Source organism: Platichthys flesus, chromosome 5 (genome assembly GCF_949316205.1).
Source record: "Platichthys flesus chromosome 5, fPlaFle2.1, whole genome shotgun sequence".
NCBI classification, from domain to species: Eukaryota; Metazoa; Chordata; class Actinopteri; order Pleuronectiformes; family Pleuronectidae; genus Platichthys; species Platichthys flesus.
Window position 1 is genome coordinate 28,314,016 of NC_084949.1, and position 19,620 is coordinate 28,333,635.

The 19,620-nt window shown below is 46.9% G+C and overlaps 3 protein-coding genes across 3 annotated transcripts; 1 reads left to right on the top strand and 2 right to left on the bottom strand.

Moving 5' to 3' along the window:
* Positions 1 to 1,359: 1,359 nt before the first annotated feature.
* ndufaf5 (NADH:ubiquinone oxidoreductase complex assembly factor 5) lies at positions 1,360 to 4,470 on the bottom strand. Its single transcript, XM_062388784.1, has 11 exons — positions 4,206 to 4,470; positions 3,993 to 4,033; positions 2,976 to 3,039; positions 2,823 to 2,870; positions 2,637 to 2,734; positions 2,515 to 2,554; positions 2,244 to 2,441; positions 1,950 to 2,010; positions 1,775 to 1,858; positions 1,587 to 1,669; positions 1,360 to 1,490 (listed from the first exon to the last, which is right to left on the bottom strand). The coding sequence occupies exons 1-11, from the start codon at positions 4,404 to 4,406 to the stop codon at positions 1,416 to 1,418; spliced, it is 993 nt and encodes a 330-aa protein (XP_062244768.1). The 5' UTR covers positions 4,407 to 4,470; the 3' UTR covers positions 1,360 to 1,415.
* A 1,122-nt stretch (positions 4,471 to 5,592) lies between these two features.
* Positions 5,593 to 12,680, top strand: esf1 (ESF1, nucleolar pre-rRNA processing protein, homolog (S. cerevisiae)). The gene is made up of 14 exons (XM_062387440.1): positions 5,593 to 5,713; positions 6,418 to 7,221; positions 7,928 to 8,304; positions 8,394 to 8,507; positions 8,897 to 9,006; positions 9,093 to 9,245; positions 9,331 to 9,445; positions 9,546 to 9,711; positions 9,782 to 9,955; positions 10,068 to 10,195; positions 10,271 to 10,361; positions 10,599 to 10,705; positions 10,933 to 11,088; positions 11,530 to 12,680. The coding sequence occupies exons 1-14, from the start codon at positions 5,617 to 5,619 to the stop codon at positions 11,875 to 11,877; spliced, it is 2,940 nt and encodes a 979-aa protein (XP_062243424.1). The 5' UTR covers positions 5,593 to 5,616; the 3' UTR covers positions 11,878 to 12,680.
* Positions 12,602 to 19,225, bottom strand: acaa1 (acetyl-CoA acyltransferase 1). The gene is made up of 12 exons (XM_062387441.1): positions 18,960 to 19,225; positions 15,743 to 15,836; positions 15,586 to 15,643; positions 15,408 to 15,487; positions 15,268 to 15,310; positions 14,770 to 14,868; positions 14,464 to 14,544; positions 14,187 to 14,377; positions 13,939 to 14,118; positions 13,797 to 13,852; positions 13,418 to 13,563; positions 12,602 to 13,162 (listed from the first exon to the last, which is right to left on the bottom strand). The coding sequence occupies exons 1-12, from the start codon at positions 19,137 to 19,139 to the stop codon at positions 13,087 to 13,089; spliced, it is 1,284 nt and encodes a 427-aa protein (XP_062243425.1). The 5' UTR covers positions 19,140 to 19,225; the 3' UTR covers positions 12,602 to 13,086.
* Between the last annotated feature and the right edge of the window lie 395 nt (positions 19,226 to 19,620).

The window sequence follows — 19,620 nt, forward strand, 5'->3', positions numbered from 1 at the left end:
TATATATATATATATATAGAGAGAGAGAGAGAGAGAGAGAGAGAGAAGGAGACGTTATGCTCAGAGATGATCTGAGCATTAAATTATTCTCAGAATAATTTTATTGGTCAATTCGAATGAACTTGATCAGTACTGCATGAAATGCTTTAAATCAAAAACACAAAAGAAGGTGACGTCCTGGAGAAGTTCGTAAAAACAACGTTAATATTACGATACAAATTAAAACCCGGTTGAAATCCAATCATTTTAAATCCTCAGTTCCAGTCGGAGACGTGAACATCGTGCGGTCGACTCGTCTCTTATCTTCGGACTCCGGATGGAACCGATCTTCTTGTTTCTACGTGGCTGTGATCCAAGAGAAAATTAAACCGTCTCAGTTTCCATTTCAGAATTTATCATCTGCATAACGATGAATCTTTACACGTGAGCCTTTCGACCAATCACAGCTGGATACACTGTTTCCAGATGTGTGTGTGGATGGTTTCCTGCCTGTGGTGGATTCTGGACAAATGAATACACACCCTCAGGGTCAGTGCAGCGACCTTTGACCTTCAGCTTGTTCACGTCCCTGTTTGATGCCGTCCCCTCGCTGACACCGGACCAGTTGTCCTCGGTCTCTACACCAGGTGGTCCGAGCTCCTCGTGGATCTCCTCAGGTTGGTCCCTGTCTCCATCTCACGGTTAAGACCAGGAGCTCCGAGCTGCACCGACGCCACAGGTCGTCTGTTCTGAGTCTGTGTCCCTGTGGCCGGTCTCCAGGTCGAACCCCAGTCCGTCGTCTCCTGGTGTGACGCCTGATCTTTGGATCCGTGGGTGAGACGTTGACAGATTCCTCCAGTGAAGAGGACACGGAGGACGAACAACATGTCTTCAGCTGGAGGACGAGTCTCTGAGACGACACGAGGACATCAGCATCTGTCTTTACTCTGAGAGGAACTTCAGCCATGGGTCAGTTTGTCTTCTCCCCCCCCCCCCCCCATGTCTGGAAGAGCAGTGCACCTCTGCTCACGACATGAATCCAGGTCAGGACACGTGTCTCGGTGGATGTCTTCGTCCTTCAGAGGACTCGACCTGTGAGGACGCAGCCTCTGCGGTCTGGACTGAGAAGGTCAAGCTGAAGTGAGGTCACTTCCTGTTTCACTCTTACCATTAATTATGATCTTTAATCTGCGGCTGCTCATTAGCACCTTACGCTCTGGAGGAGGGAGCTGGGAGGCCACACTGGATTTGACCTTTGACCTTTTGGGTTCTAAACCTCATCTAACACATCAGTTCTAAGGTGAAACCATAGCAACAGCAGTGTGTCACCTGCCAGCTCCTCATTGGTTCATTTCCTATCAATAAAAACAGTGCTCCCCGTTTCCATGACTCAGCTTTATTACAACAGTTTATTTACATCTCAGTAAAGTGCTGTGTCATGGTGCCGGCGGTTTGATCTCTGACAGATTCCTGAAGGACGACGTCGCCGATCCTCGCTTCGCCGGCTTCGCCTGAGGAAGAGGAGACAGAGATCAGCCGTTTGAACTGGGCTGAACTGGTTTGAACTGGTTTGAACTGGTTCAGTACCGGCACCTGTCCTGTCTCACCTGGGATTCATGAGGCTTCCAGCCAATCATGTAGAGGATGTCGAAGGTGGCAGGAACAGAGCCGTCCTCATTTCCATACATCTCTGAAATGTTTATATACACATTATTTCTTATATATACAGACATTGTACCTGATGTGTGTACATGTATATATATATATACACTTTGTGTCTCTGTGTTCAACCCACCTTTATAAATGGCGGCTGCTGCTAACATGGAGTCTCGGTGCAGCAGCGACTTCCTGTTCCAGGCACAGTTACTCTCTCCCATCCCTGAACAGCACAGGAACAAACACAGCTCATTTTATTAGGAACACCACACTGCTCTGGGAGTCACAGGTTCGATTCCTCAATGTGATGCTACCTTGTAAATCCGTCATGACCTCAGTGAGTCCTGGATAATGAACCTGGACGTCATCGATGTCCTGAGGGACAAAACACACTCTTATTTATAATGTCAACGGTTTGGAGACGAGCAAACAGACAGACAGACAGACAGAGAGACACAGACAGACAGAGAGACAGAGAGAGAGAGAGAGAGAGAGAGAGAGAGAGAGAGAGAGAGAGAGAGAGAGAGAGACAGAGAGACAGAGAGACAGAAAGAGAGACAGAGACAGACAGACAGACAGACAGACAGTCATTGATGGTTGTGTCTCACCACAGTGAGCATGTTGAAGCCGGCCTGGCCCAGCAGGTTCCCCAGGTCGGTGACGGCGGTGTAGGGGGACACGTGGGGGGAGAACCCCCCCTCCCTCTCCGTCTCGGCCAGCTGGAGGGAGCACCTCAGCTCGTACAGCGTCTCTCCGCCCACCATGGCGCCGATGAAGACGCCGTCCGGCTTCAGCACCTGGTGGATCTGAGGAGACGGATGTCCAAGGTCAGGTCAAAGCGTGTGAAGAGGACGTACAACAGAGGTAAAGATGTCCCACCTGTCTCAGAGCCGCCGGCAGGTCGTTGATCCAGTGCAGACTGAAGGGGGGACACAGATCACAGGTTAGAGACGTGGAGTGGCAGCTTGGACGTGCAGACGCCATCTTGTGAGTCTCTTCACCTCAAGCTGCTCACCACCAGGTCGAAGGTGTTTTCTGGAAACGGCAGAAACTCCTCATCAGCCAGGACGCAGTGAGTCGGGATGTCCGTCCGTCTCCTCTGCAGATCAGGAGACATGAGACAGACACATGAGCTGCAGAGGTTCTGTCTCAGCTGAGGGACGGGACTGAGTCCATGTGTCACTCACCAGAGTCTTCTCTGAGACGTCAGTGAGGAACAGACGCTCCACAACCTCCTGCAACCGACAGGGGGCGCTGTTTAGAGATAACATTCAACACAGTGACACACACACAGAGACACACACACAGAGACAGACAGACACACACACACACACACAGACCTTGCTTAAATGCTCTGCGATGTGACTCTTCCCCCCCCCGATGTCCAACGCCAGAGGAAACGTCCTGAGGAGACATGAAGACTTCAATCAAACTTTATTGAAACTGTGTTTTATTGACATGTGACAAACATGTCGGATCTGAACCAGAGAACTGACTCAGACAAACTGGTTCCAACTGGTTACTGGTCAAGAAGACGAAGAACCACTCGCCTGAGGCTGGGGGCGGAGCTATCGTGACCTACAAGACACTTTATTGTGACCACTTGTCCTCGCACGCCGCTCTGTGTGCAAAACACCACAACTGTGTGGTGAGGAAAACATGGTGTTTGCATCCCGTTTACACACGTGACCGATGTCACTGTGAGTGTGTGTCAGTGTGACATCGTGTGTGTGTCAGTGTGTGTGTCAGTGTAACACTGTGTGTGTGTGTGTCACTGTGAGTGTCAGTGTGTGTCAGGGTGACACTGTGTGTCTGTCACTGTGTGGGTGAGTGTCACTGTGAGTGTGTGTCAGTGTAACACTGTGTGTGTGTGTGTCACTGTGAGTGTCAGTGTGTGTCAGGGTGACACTGTGTGTCTGTCACTGTGTGGGTGAGTGTCACTGTGAGTGTGTGTTTGTGTGTGTCACTGTGAGTGTGCCATTGTTTCACTGTGAGTGTGTGTGTGTCACGTTGTGTGTCACTGTGAGTGTGTGTGTCAGTGTGAGTGTATGTGTGTGTGTGTGTCACTGTGTATGTCACTGTGTGTGTGTCACTGTTTATGTCACTGTGTGTGAGTGTGAGTGTGTGTGTGAGTGTGTCATTGTGAGTGTGTGTGTCAGTGTGAGTGTATGTGTGTGTCACTGTGTATGTCACTGTGAGTGTGTCACTGTGTATGTCACTGTGAGTGTGTCACTGTGTATGTCACTGTGTGCGAGTGTGTCACTGTGTATGTCACTGTGTGAGTGTGTGAGTGTCACTGTGTGTGTGTGAGTGTGTCACTGTCTCAGTATGAACAGCTGAACGTGTGATGGACCCACCTCGCGATGTCGTAGACCCGATCCGCCACTCGCCCTCCGACCTGCACCAACCAGAGAAGAAGAAGAAGCTGAGATCTTCCCGGTCCCTCGACCAACAGGAAGTGACGACACGTGAAGGAGAAAAGGTCTCCCACATTTATTAAAAGCCTCATTTCTGCAGATATTTGTGAACGTGTGTGAGCAGCGCCCCCTGCAGTGAGGCGGGTGTCTCACCTCGTCCCTCAGGTAGTCGAACAGGTGAGAGTCCTGCAGAGACCCCGCCCACCTCCTCTGCCTCCTCTTCATCTCTCGGTCGAACACGTTCATGGAGCCGCGGCTGGAGCCCGACGTCCGTCTGCTGCCGCTGCCCGGGGAGGGAGCAGGCCAGGCGGCTGGGAGCAGCCGGAGGAGCCGGGGGAGCCGCCTGGAGATCATAGCTGTTTCTCCTCCGTGAGGCCGTCCGCCATCTTGTGACCTCTGCACCGGCTCACCAGAAAACATGGAGCTGGATCCGATCCGCTCTTTAGAAAACATGGAGCTGGATCCGATCCGCTCTTTATAAAACATGGAGCTTGTTGTTTTTACTGATGGCTCAATTTGTCTGTGTTTTCTTCAAATGACTTGATCAAAGTTAGATCTATATCATATATCATATGATATCATATATATATGTGAATATGGGCTATACAAATAAATTTGATAGATCGATTGATATCAAATAAAATAAAATAGAATAGAATGGAATAGAAAAAAAGAATATATTTTTTATAATTATTTTATAATTGGCATTACTCAATATACATTCTATTTGTATTTCATTTATGATACACTTTTACTCTTAGTTTTTTCTTATATTTTTTATGTAATTCCAGATGGAAGAATAATATCCTTCATTAACAAAGTCTTTTTAATAATATTATTGATTCACTATCACACAAACATGAAAGAAAAACAGGAAACCTAGATTTAACAGAAATGAATTTCCCACGGGATTAATAAAGTATCTATCTATCTATCTATCTATCTATCTATCTATCTATCTATCTATCTATCTATCTATCTATCTATCTATCTATCCATCCATCCATCCATCCATCCATCCATCCATCCATCCATCCATCCATCTATCTATCTATCTATCTATCTATCTATCTATCTATCTATCTATCTATCTATCTATCTATCTATCTATCTATCTATCTATCTATCTATCTATCTATCTATCTATATAAATGTGGATTAAAGTTTGCACAATTGACTTTAGTGTTGATCACTATAGTCACCAGTTCGTCATGTTTCAGCTCTGACCTGTAAATTGGTAAATTGTCATATTCCCAGTTTGTCAAAGACGTATCTTAATTTATAATGAATATAAAAAATGAAAAGCTGCAAAGATCATTTGATTTTTAAATAAGTTCACAGAAAACTAATGACGACATAAACATATAACAATAAACCATTTAACCTTGTACATCCTGACGTGTGGAAAGATCAAAGTGTTATGTCTTCTGTTCATGAAAAGAGGAGTTCATGATAATAAGAAATTAATGAAGCTATCTTTGTAAACGACTTTTGCTCTGTTTGTCCCACTTCGCTTTCCGTAGCGGGGAATAGGCGGGGCTCCGAGAGGTCACTGGAGCGATGCATGCTGGGAAAACACGTGTTTGAGGAAACAAACGTCAAGTTACGTGTTACTTGTGATCGGTTTCGCAGTTTTTCGCAGTTTTCGCTCGGTTCTGCAGGTGAGTGTGACGTCATCAGCTGATTCTCTGCGCTCGTGACGAAACGTTCTGTTTTTTCTGTCGCTCGTCGCGTTGTTGCAGATTGACGTCATAGTCCCATCTGTACTCTGTCTCTGTTTTAACGCGTTTGTTTATCATGAATCCTGATGCTCAGTTTATCAACTCGTGAGAAAATCATTTAAAATGAAATACTAAACCGAGACGAGCCTGTGCAGCGTCTCACTCACTGTGTCCGGCAGGCGGCGCTGTGACTGAATGTCGTGTTGAGAAAATAAACCGTAAATGAAATGTTCTCATAGATGATTGTGGTTTCTGACGTCATCACGTTTTACAATCAGCTTCCATTCAAGTCGAGTTCCTGCGTCTGACTCCGTTCAATAACGACTCAACACATGAGCACGTCACATGTTGTTTACATGTTCTAACACGTAAACAACATGTGAACACAACACATGAGCACGTCACATGTTGTTTACATGTTCTAACACGTAAACAACATGTGAACACAACACATGAACACGTCACATGTTGTTTACATGTTCTATCACGCAAACAACACATGAGCACGTCACATGTTGTTTACATGTTCTAACACGTAAACAACATGTGAACACAACACATGAGCACGTCACATGTTGTTTGCGTGTTGTCACACGTGCCGCCTCACTGCTGGAGCGTCACTCTGACGTGCTCTTGTTCCTCAGGGTTCTCCACGATGTCGTCCCAGAGGAACCCGGCCGGTGACGAGCGCTTCACTCGGGTGCAGAAGGATCCGCGCTTCTGGGAAATGCCCGAGAGGGAACGCAAGGTCAAGATCGACAAGCGCTTCCAGTCCATGTTCCACGACAAGCGCTTCCAGGTGAAGTCCACGGTGGACAAACGAGGACGCCCCATCAACCACACGTCCTCCGAAGACCTGAGACGCTTCTACAAACTGGACTCCGAGGACGAAGAGGACGAAGAGGACGTGGAGAGGAAGAAACTGACGGAGGGAGAGAAGCTGGTGGAGAGGAAGAAGCTGACGGAGGGAGAGAAGCTGACGGAGAGGAAGAAGCTGACGGAGAGGAAGAAGCTGCCGGAGAGAAAGAAGCTGGTGGAGAGGAAGAAGCTGACGGAGGGAGAGAAGCTGACGGAGAGGAAGAAGCTGCCGGAGAGAAAGAAGCTGGTGGAGAGGAAGAAGCTGACGGAGGGAGAGAAGCTGACGGAGAGGAAGAAGCTGGTGGAGAGGAAGAAGCTGACGGAGGGAGAGAAGCTGACGGAGAGGAAGAAGCTGCCGGAGAGAAAGAAGCTGGTGGAGAGGAAGAAGCTGGTGGAGAGGAAGAAGCTGACGGAGGGAGAGAAGCTGACGGAGAGGAAGAAGCTGACGGAGGGAGAGAAGCTGACGGAGAGGAAGAAGCTGACGGAGGGAGAGAAGCTGACTGAGAGGAAGAAGACGGTGAAGCTGGTGACAGTTGAGAGAGAAGCAGTGAAGAGCAGCGAAGATGAAGACGAGGAGTCTGAAGACAAAGGTGAATTTAACGTGTTTACACATATTCACTTTATAATGTTCTTCACTTTTCAGCTGAAAGTTCAACTTCTTTGTTCTTTGTGTAAAAACACAAAGTTTCATCTTTAAAGAAAAGAGTTCGGTCGTTGTTCTCGTCTCTGAAGAAATGAGACGTAGAAGAATGTCCGACTTGTCGTCTGAGTTTTTACTGCTTCAGGATCTGGACTCTGTCAGAAACCTTATGAGTGCAGCAGTGAGGGATGATGGGAGTTGTAGTCTTCATCATGAGTGAGTTGTGGTGGAGCAGCAGTGAGGGATGATGGGAGTTGTAGTCTTCTTCCCTCAGACGTGATGGTTCAGGAGGTCTTAATCTGAATCCTCAAACACACACATCTGATTCGATCCAGTAAAAACAGTGAATAAAGTTTCCTCCTGTTAAAACTCACTGTTTCTCAGACTCGTCTCTGATTGGCTGAGAGTCGAGCTGCCGCCCACTTGTTCAGCTTGTTTCTCTGAAAACTTCAAAATGTCTTCCACTGGATAGAAGTCCCTTTTGACTCAAACACTGACTCGAGCACAAAGAGGAGGTGACGCCACCTACAGGCGACTCAATGAAACGTCACCTTCTATAAAACCACAGGTTTCTTCAGGTTGGAAGATGAAAACGTTTGTGAGTCTCGGCTGGTTTGTTTTAAATCACAGAAGAGTTTAATTTGTTTGTTTTTCAGATGATGAAGGTATCAAGCAGCAGCCGCAGCAGGAGGAGGAGGAGGAGGAGGAGGAAGAGGAGGAGGAGGAGGAGGGGGGGGATGTCGACCTGGGAGACAGTGTCACAGATGACAGTGAGGAGGATGAAGATGATGATGATGCAGAGGAGGAGAGCGAGGTTGGAAGTGGATTGGAGGAGGAGGAGGAGGAGGAGTCCGGTCTGGATTCGGGTTCAGATAGTGACAGCGGGCCGGACCTGGCCCGAGGTAAAGGCAACATCGAGACCAGCTCAGAGGAAGACAGCGATGAAGAGGCGGACGCCATCCTGAGGAAAGAGGAAGAGGAGATCGAGCACAACTGGGGGGAGTTGAGCAAAGACGCTCGGCGAAGTGACGAGGTGAGGTGTGGAGTCTGAGTGTGTTCAAGATGAGACTCTGACACTCAGATACTAATGTGTGTGTGTGTGTGTGTGTCTGTGTGTGTCAGGTTTCTGCTCGACTCGCCGTCTGCAACATGGACTGGGACCGCATGAAGGCCAGAGACCTGCTGGCACTGTTCAACTCCTTCACACCACAGGGGGGCGCTGTGCTGTCTGTCAAGGTATTGAAACAGGAAGTCACTGGGGGAGGTTTGTTTCTCTGTCACTCACTTGAACTACGAAGATTTCCATTATTATATTTTTCGATTTCACTTCTGTTTGAACGGATCTGGATCATTCTCTTTCAAATTGATAAGTTTAACGAATGAGTTCATGAATCTGATTCAAAGACTCGGACGAGTTTAGACGACTGATATTTATAAAGGTCGGGATCTTGTGGTTTCACGGATCAGCTGAGCTCAGGTTTATTGAACTCATATAGAATCATAATCATCAGTGATCGGCTGGAGCCTCGAATCTGGATCTGGAAACATCATGAGCTGAGCTTCGATCCACATCAGAGCTCAGAGTGTGGATGAAACTGCAGTGCATTGTGGGTGTTGTTGTCCAGATTTACCCGTCGGAGTTTGGGAAGGAGCGGCTGAAGATGGAGCAGACCCAGGGGCCGATGGAGCTGAAGGCCCTGCCTGAAGACCCCGAGGACGACACAGAGGAGGAGAGGTAACACACACACACACACACACACACACACACACGCACACATGCAGTGTTCCTGTGGAGCTGACGGGTGCACGTGTGTCTCCCAGGGTGCACAGGGAGAAGATGCGTGACTACCAGTTCAAGCGTCTCAGATATTTCTACGCCGTGGTGGAATGTGACTCGGCTGACACGGCGGCTAAGCTCTATGAGGAGTGTGACGGGTTCGAGTACGAGAGCAGCTGCTCGGTGATCGACCTCCGGTAGGACAACCTGAGCACTACACCCCCCCCTCCCCCCCCCCCCCCCCCCCCCATCAAGCAGTACTCAAACCTCTTTCTGTGACAGGTTCATCCCCGATGACGTGGTGTTTGCTGAGGAGCCCACCGACCTGGCCACGGACGTGAACCTGTCGGCGTACACGCCCAAACTGTTCAGCTCGTCGGCCACGGCCACGTCCCGGGTGAGGAGGGGCGGGGCCTCTGAGGCGTTCAAGGACATCTGTACTTTGTAACATCAGAAACAACTAGTGACACTCCTGCTCCTCTCAACCGACCAATCAGGTGCAGCTGACGTGGGACGAGATGGACCACGACCGAGTGACCGCCTTCAACAGGAACTTCAACAAGGACGAGCTGCTGGAGATGGACTTCAACGCCTACCTGGCCTCCTCCAGCGAGGAAGAGGAGGATGGAGACGGAGCGGTTGAGTTTGGAGAGCAGGCCGAAGGTGAGGCATCTCCTCAGGACTCTTGTCCTCTGTGATGAGAGGAAGCAGCACTAAGGGTTTGTTTTCACAGCTGAACAGACAGAAGAGACGAAGGAGAAACCTCAGGAGGAAGAAGAGAGGAAGAAAAAGAAAAAGAGCGAGGATCAGATCTCTAAGTACCGAGAGCTGCTGAAAGGAATCCGGAACAAAGAGAAGAAGCTGCAGGACGACAAGGAGATGGAGATGGAGATCACCTGGGTGCCAGGTACCTTCAACCTCTCAATATTCTGTCTCTAAATCCCAACAACTCTCCAGATGTGAGAGTCGGCCTCAGGGCTCCACACATCTCTGAGGACCTGTGTGTGTCGTGTCTTCAGGCCTGAAGGAGACGACAGAGCAGCTGGTGAAGAAGAAGCTGGAGGAGAAGGACGAGCAGACGCCCTGGGAGGAGTTCCTGGGGAAGAAGAAGGAGCGGAAGAAGCAGAAGCAATCTCAGAACAGACCAGTGAGTACAAGTGTCTGAGCGTCTTCACCAACACAGGGTCTGTGGTTCATCCTCTTTGTGTTTGTCTTCCACCAGGAGGCGGCAGAGGACAACCTCAGTGACGATGAGCTTCCTCCAGACGTTGACCTCAGCGACGCCTTCTTCACCGAGGAGCTCGGTGCCACAGGTGATCATCCCTCATACGTCACACTTCCTTTTCTTCAGTCTTAGAAAACACTTTCGTTTTCTGTAACTTTTAAAACACTAAAGAGAAAAAAGCAGCATCTTCTGTGTTGAGCACTTTATTAGGAACACGTGCATTTATCCATCAGCCAATCAGGATGCAGCAGTGCAGAGTCAGGGAGCTTCAAACTTTTCAGTTTCATCTGAACCAAAATATCAGGTGTCGAGTTTGTGTCTGCAGATCTGAAGAATCCGAAGAAGAAGAAGAAGAAGAAGAAGAAGAAGAAGCAGCAGCTCGAGGAAGAGGAGCGAACGGCTGAGGAGGAAGAAGAGCTGGAAAAACAAAAGGTCAGAGGTTAATCTCATGACGTCATCAAGCCTGCTTCAGACGTCAGGCTGGTTTCCTCAAGTGTGTGTGTGTGTGTGTGTGTGTGTGTGTGTGTGTGTGTGTGTGTGTGTGTGTGTGTGTGTGTGTGTGTGTGTGTGTGTGTGTGTGTGTGTGTGTGTGTGTGTGTGTGTGTGTGTGTGTGTGTGTGTGTGTGTGTGTGTGTGTGTGTGTGTGTGTGTGTGTGCAGGCGGCCATGGCCCTGCTGATGGAGGACGACGCAGACGAGCTCAAACACAAACACTTTAACTTCGATGAAATCGTGGAGCAGCAGAACTTGAGCAAGAAGAAGAGGAAGAAGCTGCTGAAGAAGGGGGAGGAGCCTCTGGAGAACGACGACTTCCAGGTAAAAACTTTGTGAAAAGTTTCAAAGAGAAAGTTTGAGTTTTTATAGCAGCGCTCAGAATAAGAATTAAAGGAAAAGGACATTAAAACAAAGAAAAGTCCAAATGAATTGTTGAATGAATTAAAAGCAAGAATGTACAAAAGTTTCTCAAACTCTCTACGAGTGCTGGAACTTTTCCTGTGAGCTCCTCCAGTCGTCACGTAGAACAATGATCTGATGAAGAGTGACGCTGTTCATCACCAGACACTTTAACCAATCATCAGATCGAAGCAAATCACAAAGACACAACGAGTCGTCATTGATTTAATACGTTTAATACTAAATGTTATATTTAGTAATATGCTGGCTGTTCCTGTTTATGAACCTGCAGCCTCGTGTTACTCCAGGAGCTTTAGTTTGAAGTCTGTCCTCAGTGACACGCCTCTTCCTGTCTCTCTGCAGGTGGACGTAAAAGACGCTCGTTTCCAGGCCATGTTCACGTCCCACCTGTTCAACCTGGACCCGTCCCACCCCAGCTTCAAGAAGACCAGAGCCACTCAGAGCATCACGGCCGAGAAGCAGCGCCGGAGAGAGCAGCGGCAGAGGGACGAGGACCTCGGCGCTCAGTCGGCCACGCGGATAGAGCCGCCCGCCACGGCTGAACAGGAAGTGACGGGGGGGAAAGTGCAAAGTGACTCTGATGCTGCGCCGGCGAAGCAGCCGATGGAGCCGAGTCTGTCTCTGCTGGTCAAATCCATCAAAAGCAAAACAGAGCAGTTTCAGGCCCGAAAGAAACAGAAGCTCGTGTAACTGAAGAATTCTGATGGACTGAGACTCAAGGTCACTGTGCTCGGTGTCCCCTGAAGACACGTCACTGTGATCGGTGTCTCCTGAGGACATGTCTCTGTGCTCAGTGTCCCCTGAAGACACGTCACTGTGCTCGGTGTCTCCTGAGGACACGTCACTGTGTTCTACAGGAAACAACAGGAAGATGTTAAAGAATTAAACTGAAGTTCATCTCTCTGCTTTTAGTTTGAGAATGTTTTATAATATTGAATGAGTCAGAATCTGATTGAATGGTTAAAGATGTTTCACACATGAACTGTGTGAAACATGTTGTGTAGTTAGTGTTTGTGTAGCAGCAGCAGGTTGTCGTGTCTGACTCGTTCAAACAGGAACATGTGGGAAGGTCCAGGTGAGGGGCGGAGCCTGTAGAGCAGCAGGAGGCGGAGCCTGACGTATAAACTCTGCTATATAAAGATCATTGTTGTTGTTTACATCTCGTCCACACCTGGGTCGGCCCTCATCACCAGAAGATCTGGAACCTCCTCGTGTTTCCAAGTGGACGTCTTCTTCTTCTACGTGTCCGGCTCCTCTTCTTCATCCTGAGATGTTTGTGTTCTTCAGGTTTCACGTCACGTGTTAGAAACCTCATCAACACGTCCACTCCCTCACTGGGAAGCTTCCACACATCGTCCTGCTGGTTCCTCACATGGACTCTGACATGTTACACACATGTTACCAGGAGAAGATCCAGAATAAACTCTTTATTACAGTCTGTTAGAAAACAGTAATTGTATCTGTTAATAAAGTTGTACAATTTAAAGAAGAAACATTCTGTTCATGTTGATCATTTTAATTAATGTTAAAACTAAAATGTTTTCATCTCTAATGTCTGTCGCTGCAGCTCCTCTCTTCAGCCTCTGTCTCTTTACACCCTCCTGACAAAGTCTCTGATTGGTCAGCTCGTCTGGTGTAAACTGAGCTTCAGTGTTTTTTAACTTCAAAGAACTTAAAAAGAAACACCGGGAAAAAACAATCACGTTTCAATCGTAACATTTCAGAAAATAGTGAAAAATATTATTTCTGACACAAAAGCAGCAAAACTTCCTGAAGCAGTTTGTTCTCGACTCAAACGTCAGATTCTGACGACTGGTTTCCTGTCGATGGATCATCTGCAGCTCGGCTCACTGCTCACACCTGATTGGTTGTTAATGACACGGATGAGAACCACAGCTCCTATGGTCCCGGGTACTCGAAGACCGCCGCCGCTCCCATCCCGGTCCCGATGCACATGGACACGACCCCGTACGCCCTGCGGTCACACAGCAGCCGGGTCTCAAACACAGGTCAACAGGTCACACAGCAGCCGGGTCTCAAACACAGGTCAACAGGTCACACAGCAGCCGGGTCTCAAACACAGGTCAACAGGTCACACAGCAGCCGGGTCTCAAACACAGGTCAACAGGTCACACAGCAGCCGGGTCTCAAACGCAGGTCAACAGGTCACACAGCAGCCGGGTCTCAAACACAGGTCAACAGGTCACGGATCAGGTCTCTGGGAACTAACCTCTTTCCTCTGCGTCTCAGCTCGTTGAGCAGCGTCACCACCTGCCGGGCCCCGGTGCAGCCCAGCGGGTGACCCAGGGCGATGGCGCCGCCGTTAGGATTCACCTTCTCAGGGGGGATCCCCAACTTCTCCACACAGTAGACGGCCTGAAGACAACCAGAGACACACCGTCTGTCCTCTGTCCTCCGACCCACACCTCTACCTTCCCATGCTACAGAGAACCACAGCGTCTCCACTGATCTCCAAACTCCTGTGAATCTGAACAACCTGGTTTCTCCTTCGTTAACTTTCTATTATGAACTAATCTCATTTTAAAACGTCTGTAACAAAAGAGACGGAAAGTTCTTCATCTGTTTATAAAACCAGTTCAGGAACTCACCTGACTGGAAAACGCCTCGTTGATCTCAAACACGTCGATATCGTCCAGCGTCAGTCCTGAGACACACAACGACAGAGTGAAGCTCCACATCACCACACGCACAGACACACACACTCTCACTGTCATACACACACTCTCTCACCAGCTTGTCGCAGAGCGGCAGGGATGGCAGCCGCAGGTCCGATTCCCATGACATCAGGAGGAACCCCGACCACGGCGCTCGCCCTCAGGACCCCGAGCACCGGCAGACCCCGAGCCTCCACGGCCGACCTGCGGCCAATCAGCACGGCCGCTGCTCCGTCACTCACCTGGCTGGAGTTACCTGACACCATGTGACAGTGAAGAGTTAGTTTCCTCTAGGAGACGCAGGTGAGCGGCTCTCTGACCCACCTGCCGTGGTGCTGCCGTCGGGTTTGAAGGCCGGCCGCAGTCTGCTCAGTCCTTCCAGACTGGTTCCAGGTCTGATGCCGTCGTCTTTCAGAACCGTGACCTGCCGCTCTACACCTGCGTCGTCCAGCAGCCTGGTGGAGACGGGGACGATCTCGTGGAGGAACAGGTTCATGTCCTGAGCCCGGGCCGCTCTGTGGAGAAGACGCTCTGTTACAGAGGAGCTGCTCAGATGGAACAGCTGCTGCAGAGCTCAGTGAGAAAAGAGAAGATGCTTTACTTCTGTTGGGAGCTCAGAGCGAAGGCGTCCTGTTTCTCTCGGGAGATTCCAAATCTCTCTGCAACGTTCTCCGACGTGAGGCTGCGAAAAACAGGAGACGCTCAGAGTCACAGACGGGGGGGACGGACGTCTGTGACGTGAGGACATGAAGAAAGACACGGAGCGTCCTCGTCACTTTTATACTGATCGCTCAAAATATAACTCCTGAAAACATTGGATCACATTCTCATGTGAAAGTGATTCAGGGTCAAACTCAGAACCGGAGCTCCTTGTTCTAGATCATGTGACCTGCAGCAGCCGCCTCACCCCATGGGCATGATGCAGTCTCTGGCCTTGTCGTTGTCCATCAGCCTGGAGCTCAGATCTCCAGGGTTCCCCATCGTACGCAGAGACATGCTCTCCACACTGGAACACACAGAACATGTCCCACCTTCAATCTGCTCCCATTGGATTCACCACATCAGAGAATCTAGAGAAGGTTCTACAGGTCCTTCAGGAGGGTTCTACAGGAGGGTTCTACAGGTCCTTCAGGAGGGTTCTACAGGTCCTTCAGGAGGGTTCTACAGGAGGGTTCTACAGTTCCTTCAGGAGGGTTCTACAGGTCCTTCAGGGGGGTTCTACAGGCCTTGGACTGAGGTTCCTCTAGGGTGGCTAACAACTACAGGATTGTGTGGTGAATGCTTTCTTAAAGAATTGATGTATTATCCTGGATGAGCTTCTCACCACTGACACAGTGTCTCCATGTTTAATTAAGTCCCAGAACATACGTGTTTAATTGTGATAGGAACAACAGAGGACACGTACCCGCAGGCGAGGCCCAGGTCGATGGATCCACTTCTGATGGCTCCTGCACAAACACAGGGAGACCCAAGGCATTGTGGGTAAACAAACAGCAGCTATCTTCTCACCTTCAGTCGCTTTAAATGAAGCTGCAGATGTTTTACCTGCTACATTAAAAAGAGCCTGAAGTCCAGAGGAGCACTGTCTGTTCACGGTGTAGACGGGAACTGTCTCTGGAAACCCACTGAGGGGCGACAAATACACAGGCTGTATAAATACACACACTAAATATATGTATATATAAAAAAAGACAGTATATCTACTGTGTCTGTTTAGTCTGACCTGAGAAAATGAGCCACTCTGACCATCAGAGCTCCGGCTCCCGGCTGCAACACATTACCTGGTGAACAACACCACATGTGTCAGGAAGGAGGATGAAGGGAGGATGAAAGGATGATCAAAGGATGCTGAGAGGATGATGAGAGAGAAGTGAACTCACCTACACAGATGTCCCCCAGCTGATCGGCTGACAGGCCAACATCCGTCAAAACAGCTTTCATGACCGCGCTCAGTAGCTCGTCAGGAGTGGTGTCCTGAAACACAGAGAGTTACATGTGAGTTACATGTGAGTTACATGTGAGTTAGAGAGTTAAAGAGTTAAAGAGTTACAGTAGAGTTACATGTGAGTTAGAGAGTTACAGTAGAGTTACATGTGAGTTAGAGAGTTAAAGAGTTAGAGAGTTACAGTAGAGTAACAGGAGAGTTACACTGGAGTTACAGGAGAGTTACAGTGGAGTTACATGTGAGTTAGAGAGTTAAAGAGTTAAAGAGTTACAGTAGAGTTACATGTGAGTTAGAGAGTTACAGTAGAGTTACAGGAGAGTTACAGTAGAGTTTCATGTGAGTTAGAGAGTTAAAAAGTTAAAGTAGAGTTACAGGAGAGTTACATGTGAGTTAGAGAGTTACAGTAGTTACATGTGAGTTAGAGAGTTACAGTAGAGTTACATGTGAGTTAGAGAGTTAAAGAGTTACAGTAGAGTTACAGGAGAGTTACACTGGAGTTACAGGAGAGTTACAGTAGAGTTACATGTGAGTTAGAGAGTTACAGTAGTTACATGTGAGTTAGAGAGTTACAGTATAGTTACATGTGAGTTAGAGAGTTAAAGAGTTACAGTAGAGTTACAGGAGAGTTACACTGGAGTTACAGGAGAGTTACAGTAGAGTTACATGTGAGTTAGAGAGTTACAGTAGAGTTACATGTGAGTTAGAGAGTTACAGAGTTACAGTAGAGTTACATGTGAGTTAGAGAGTTACAGTAGAGTTACATGTGAGTTAGAGAGTTAAAGAGTTAAAGAGTTACAGTAGAGTTACAGGAGAGCTACAGTAGAGTTCCATGTGAGTTAGAGAGTTACAGTAGTTACAGGAGAGTTACAGTAGAGTTACATGTGAGTTAGAGTTAAAGAGTTAAAGTAGAGTTACAGGAGAGTTACAGTAGAGTTACATGTGAGTTAGAGAGTTACAGTAGAGTTACATGTGAGTTAGAGAGTTAAAGAGTTAAAGAGTTACAGAGTTAAAGAGTTACAGTATAGTTACAGAGTTACACTGGAGTTACATGTGAGTTAGAGAGTTACAGTAGAGTTACAGGAGAGTTACACTGGAGTTACAGGAGAGTTACAGTGGAGTTACATGTGAGTTAGAGAGTTAAAGAGTTAAAGAGTTACAGTAGAGTTACATGTGAGTTAGAGAGTTAAAGAGTTACAGTAGAGTTACAGGAGAGTTACAGTAGAGTTCCATGTGAGTTAGAGAGTTACAGTAGAGTTACAGTAGAGTTACACTGGAGTTACATGTGAGTTAAAGAGTTAAAGAGTTACAGGAGAGTTACAGAGTTCCAGGAGAGTTACACTGGAGTTACATGTGAGTTAAAGAGTAAAAGAGTTAAAGAGTAACAGAGTTACAGAGTTACAGAGTTACAGAGTTAAAGAGTTAAAGAGTTAAAGAGTTCCAGGAGAGTAACTGAGTTAAAGAGTTAAAGAGTTAAAGAGTTACAGTAGAGTTACAGGAGAGTTACATGTGAGTTAGAGAGTTACAGTAGAGTTACATGTGAGTTAAAGAGTTAAAGAGTTAAAGAGTTAAAGAGTTAAAGAGTTACAGATTTAAAGAGTTACAGTATAGTTACAGAGTTACACTGGAGTTACATGTGAGTTAGAGAGTTACAGTAGAGTAACAGGAGAGTTACACTGGAGTTACAGGAGAGTTACAGTAGAGTTTCATGTGAGTTAGAGAGTTACAGTAGAGTTACATGTGAGTTAGAGAGTTAAATAGTTAAAGAGTTACAGTAGAGTTACATGTGAGTTAGAGAGTTACACTGGAGTTACAGGAGAGTTACAGTAGAGTTACATGTGAGTTAGAGATTTACAGTAGAGTTACATGTGAGTTAGAGAGTTAAAGAGTTACAGTAGAGTTACATGTGAGTTAGAGAGTTACAGTAGAGTTACATGTGAGTTAGAGAGTTAAAGAGTTAAAGAGTTACAGTAGAGTTACAGGAGAGTTACAGTAGAGTTCCATGTGAGTTAGAGAGTTACAGTAGAGTTACAGGAGAGTTACAGTAGAGTTACATGTGAGTTAGAGAGTTAAAGAGTTAAAGTAGAGTTACAGGAGAGTTACAGTAGAGTTACATGTGAGTAAGAGAGTTACAGTAGTTACATGTGAGTTAGAGAGTTAAAGAGTTAAAGAGTTACAGTAGAGTTACAGGAGAGTTACACTGGAGTTACAGGAGAGTTACAGTAGAGTTACATGTGAGTTAGAGAGTTACAGTAGAGTTACATGTGAGTTAGAGAGTTAAAGAGTTACAGTAGAGTTACATGTGAGTTAGAGAGTTACAGTAGAGTTACATGTGAGTTAGAGAGTTAAAGAGTTACAGTAGAGTTACAGGAGAGCTACAGTAGAGTTCCATGTGAGTTAGAGAGTTACAGTAGTTACAGTAGAGTTACATGTGAGTTAGAGAGTTAAAGAGTTAAAGTAGAGTTACAGTAGAGTTACATGTGAGTTAGAGAGTTACAGTAGAGTTACATGTGAGTTAGAGAGTTAAAGAGTTAAAGAGTTACAGAGTTAAAGAGTTACAGTATAGTTACAGAGTTACACTGGAGTTACATGTGAGTTAGAGAGTTACAGTAGAGTTACAGGAGAGTTACACTGGAGTTACAGGAGAGTTACAGTGGAGTTACATGTGAGTTAGAGAGTTACAGTAGAGTTACATGTGAGTTAGAGAGTTAAAGAGTTAAAGAGTTACAGTAGAGTGACATGTGAGTTAGAGAGTTAAAGAGTTACAGTAGAGTTACAGGAGAGTTACAGTAGAGTTCCATGTGAGTTAGAGAGTTACAGTAGAGTTACAGTAGAGTTACACTGGAGTTACATGTGAGTTAAAGAGTGACAGAATTAAAGAGTTCAAGAGTTACAGAGTTACAGCAGAGTTAAACTGGAGTTACATGTGAGTTAAAGAGTTAAAGAGTTACAGGAGAGTTACAGAGTTACAGGAGAGTTACACTGGAGTTACATGTGAGTTAAAGAGTAAAAGAGTTAAAGAGTAACAGAGTTACAGAGTTACAGAGTTAAAGAGTTAAAGAGTTAAAGAGTTCCAGAGTTAAAGATTTACAGAGTTCCAGAGTTCCAGAGTTCCAGATGTTTCCCAGATGTTTGTCATGTTAAACGGTTGTTACCTTGAACGATCCCCTCTTCGCCCTGCAGATGGCGCTCCTCAGGCCGTGAACAACCACCACATCCTCCGGGTCCTTGCTGCACGAGGCCCCGGTCCCTGAGCCGCAGTCTGACCTGCACAGCGCCCCCTTGTGGTCAGGGGGAGGAAACAGGTGACCAGAGAGGTTCTTTAATCTCAACATGACGGTTTGAGTTCTCTTTTATTTCCGCTCTCAGTTCGTCAGTGAGTCTGAGTCACACTTCCGCAAACCCTAAAGACGGAGACCGACGAGGGACAAACAGAGCGAAGAGCGCCCCGCCCCCTTCGTCATCTCCTGTTGCGGACCAGCTTTGTTCTGAGCTTTATTTTGAAAGGGCATCGAGCACCTGACGGGAACCTTTATATAAACTTTAATTCTACTCTAAAATGAATTTTCATCTTCATCAGACTTCATCCTTTTCTTTTTTCTTCCTGGTTTTGTGTTTTCGTATAAATATCTTGTAATTATTAGTTTGTGATCTGATCATTAGCAGATTCACATATTATTTCATGTTTCTTACTTTTATTAGTATAAATTAGCTTTTATGTAAGGTCGTCCTTTATCCATCTTATGTTTATATTGCATTTTTTATTTTAATTCCTGCTTTTACACAATGCTGTTTTCTTATTTATTTTATTCATAG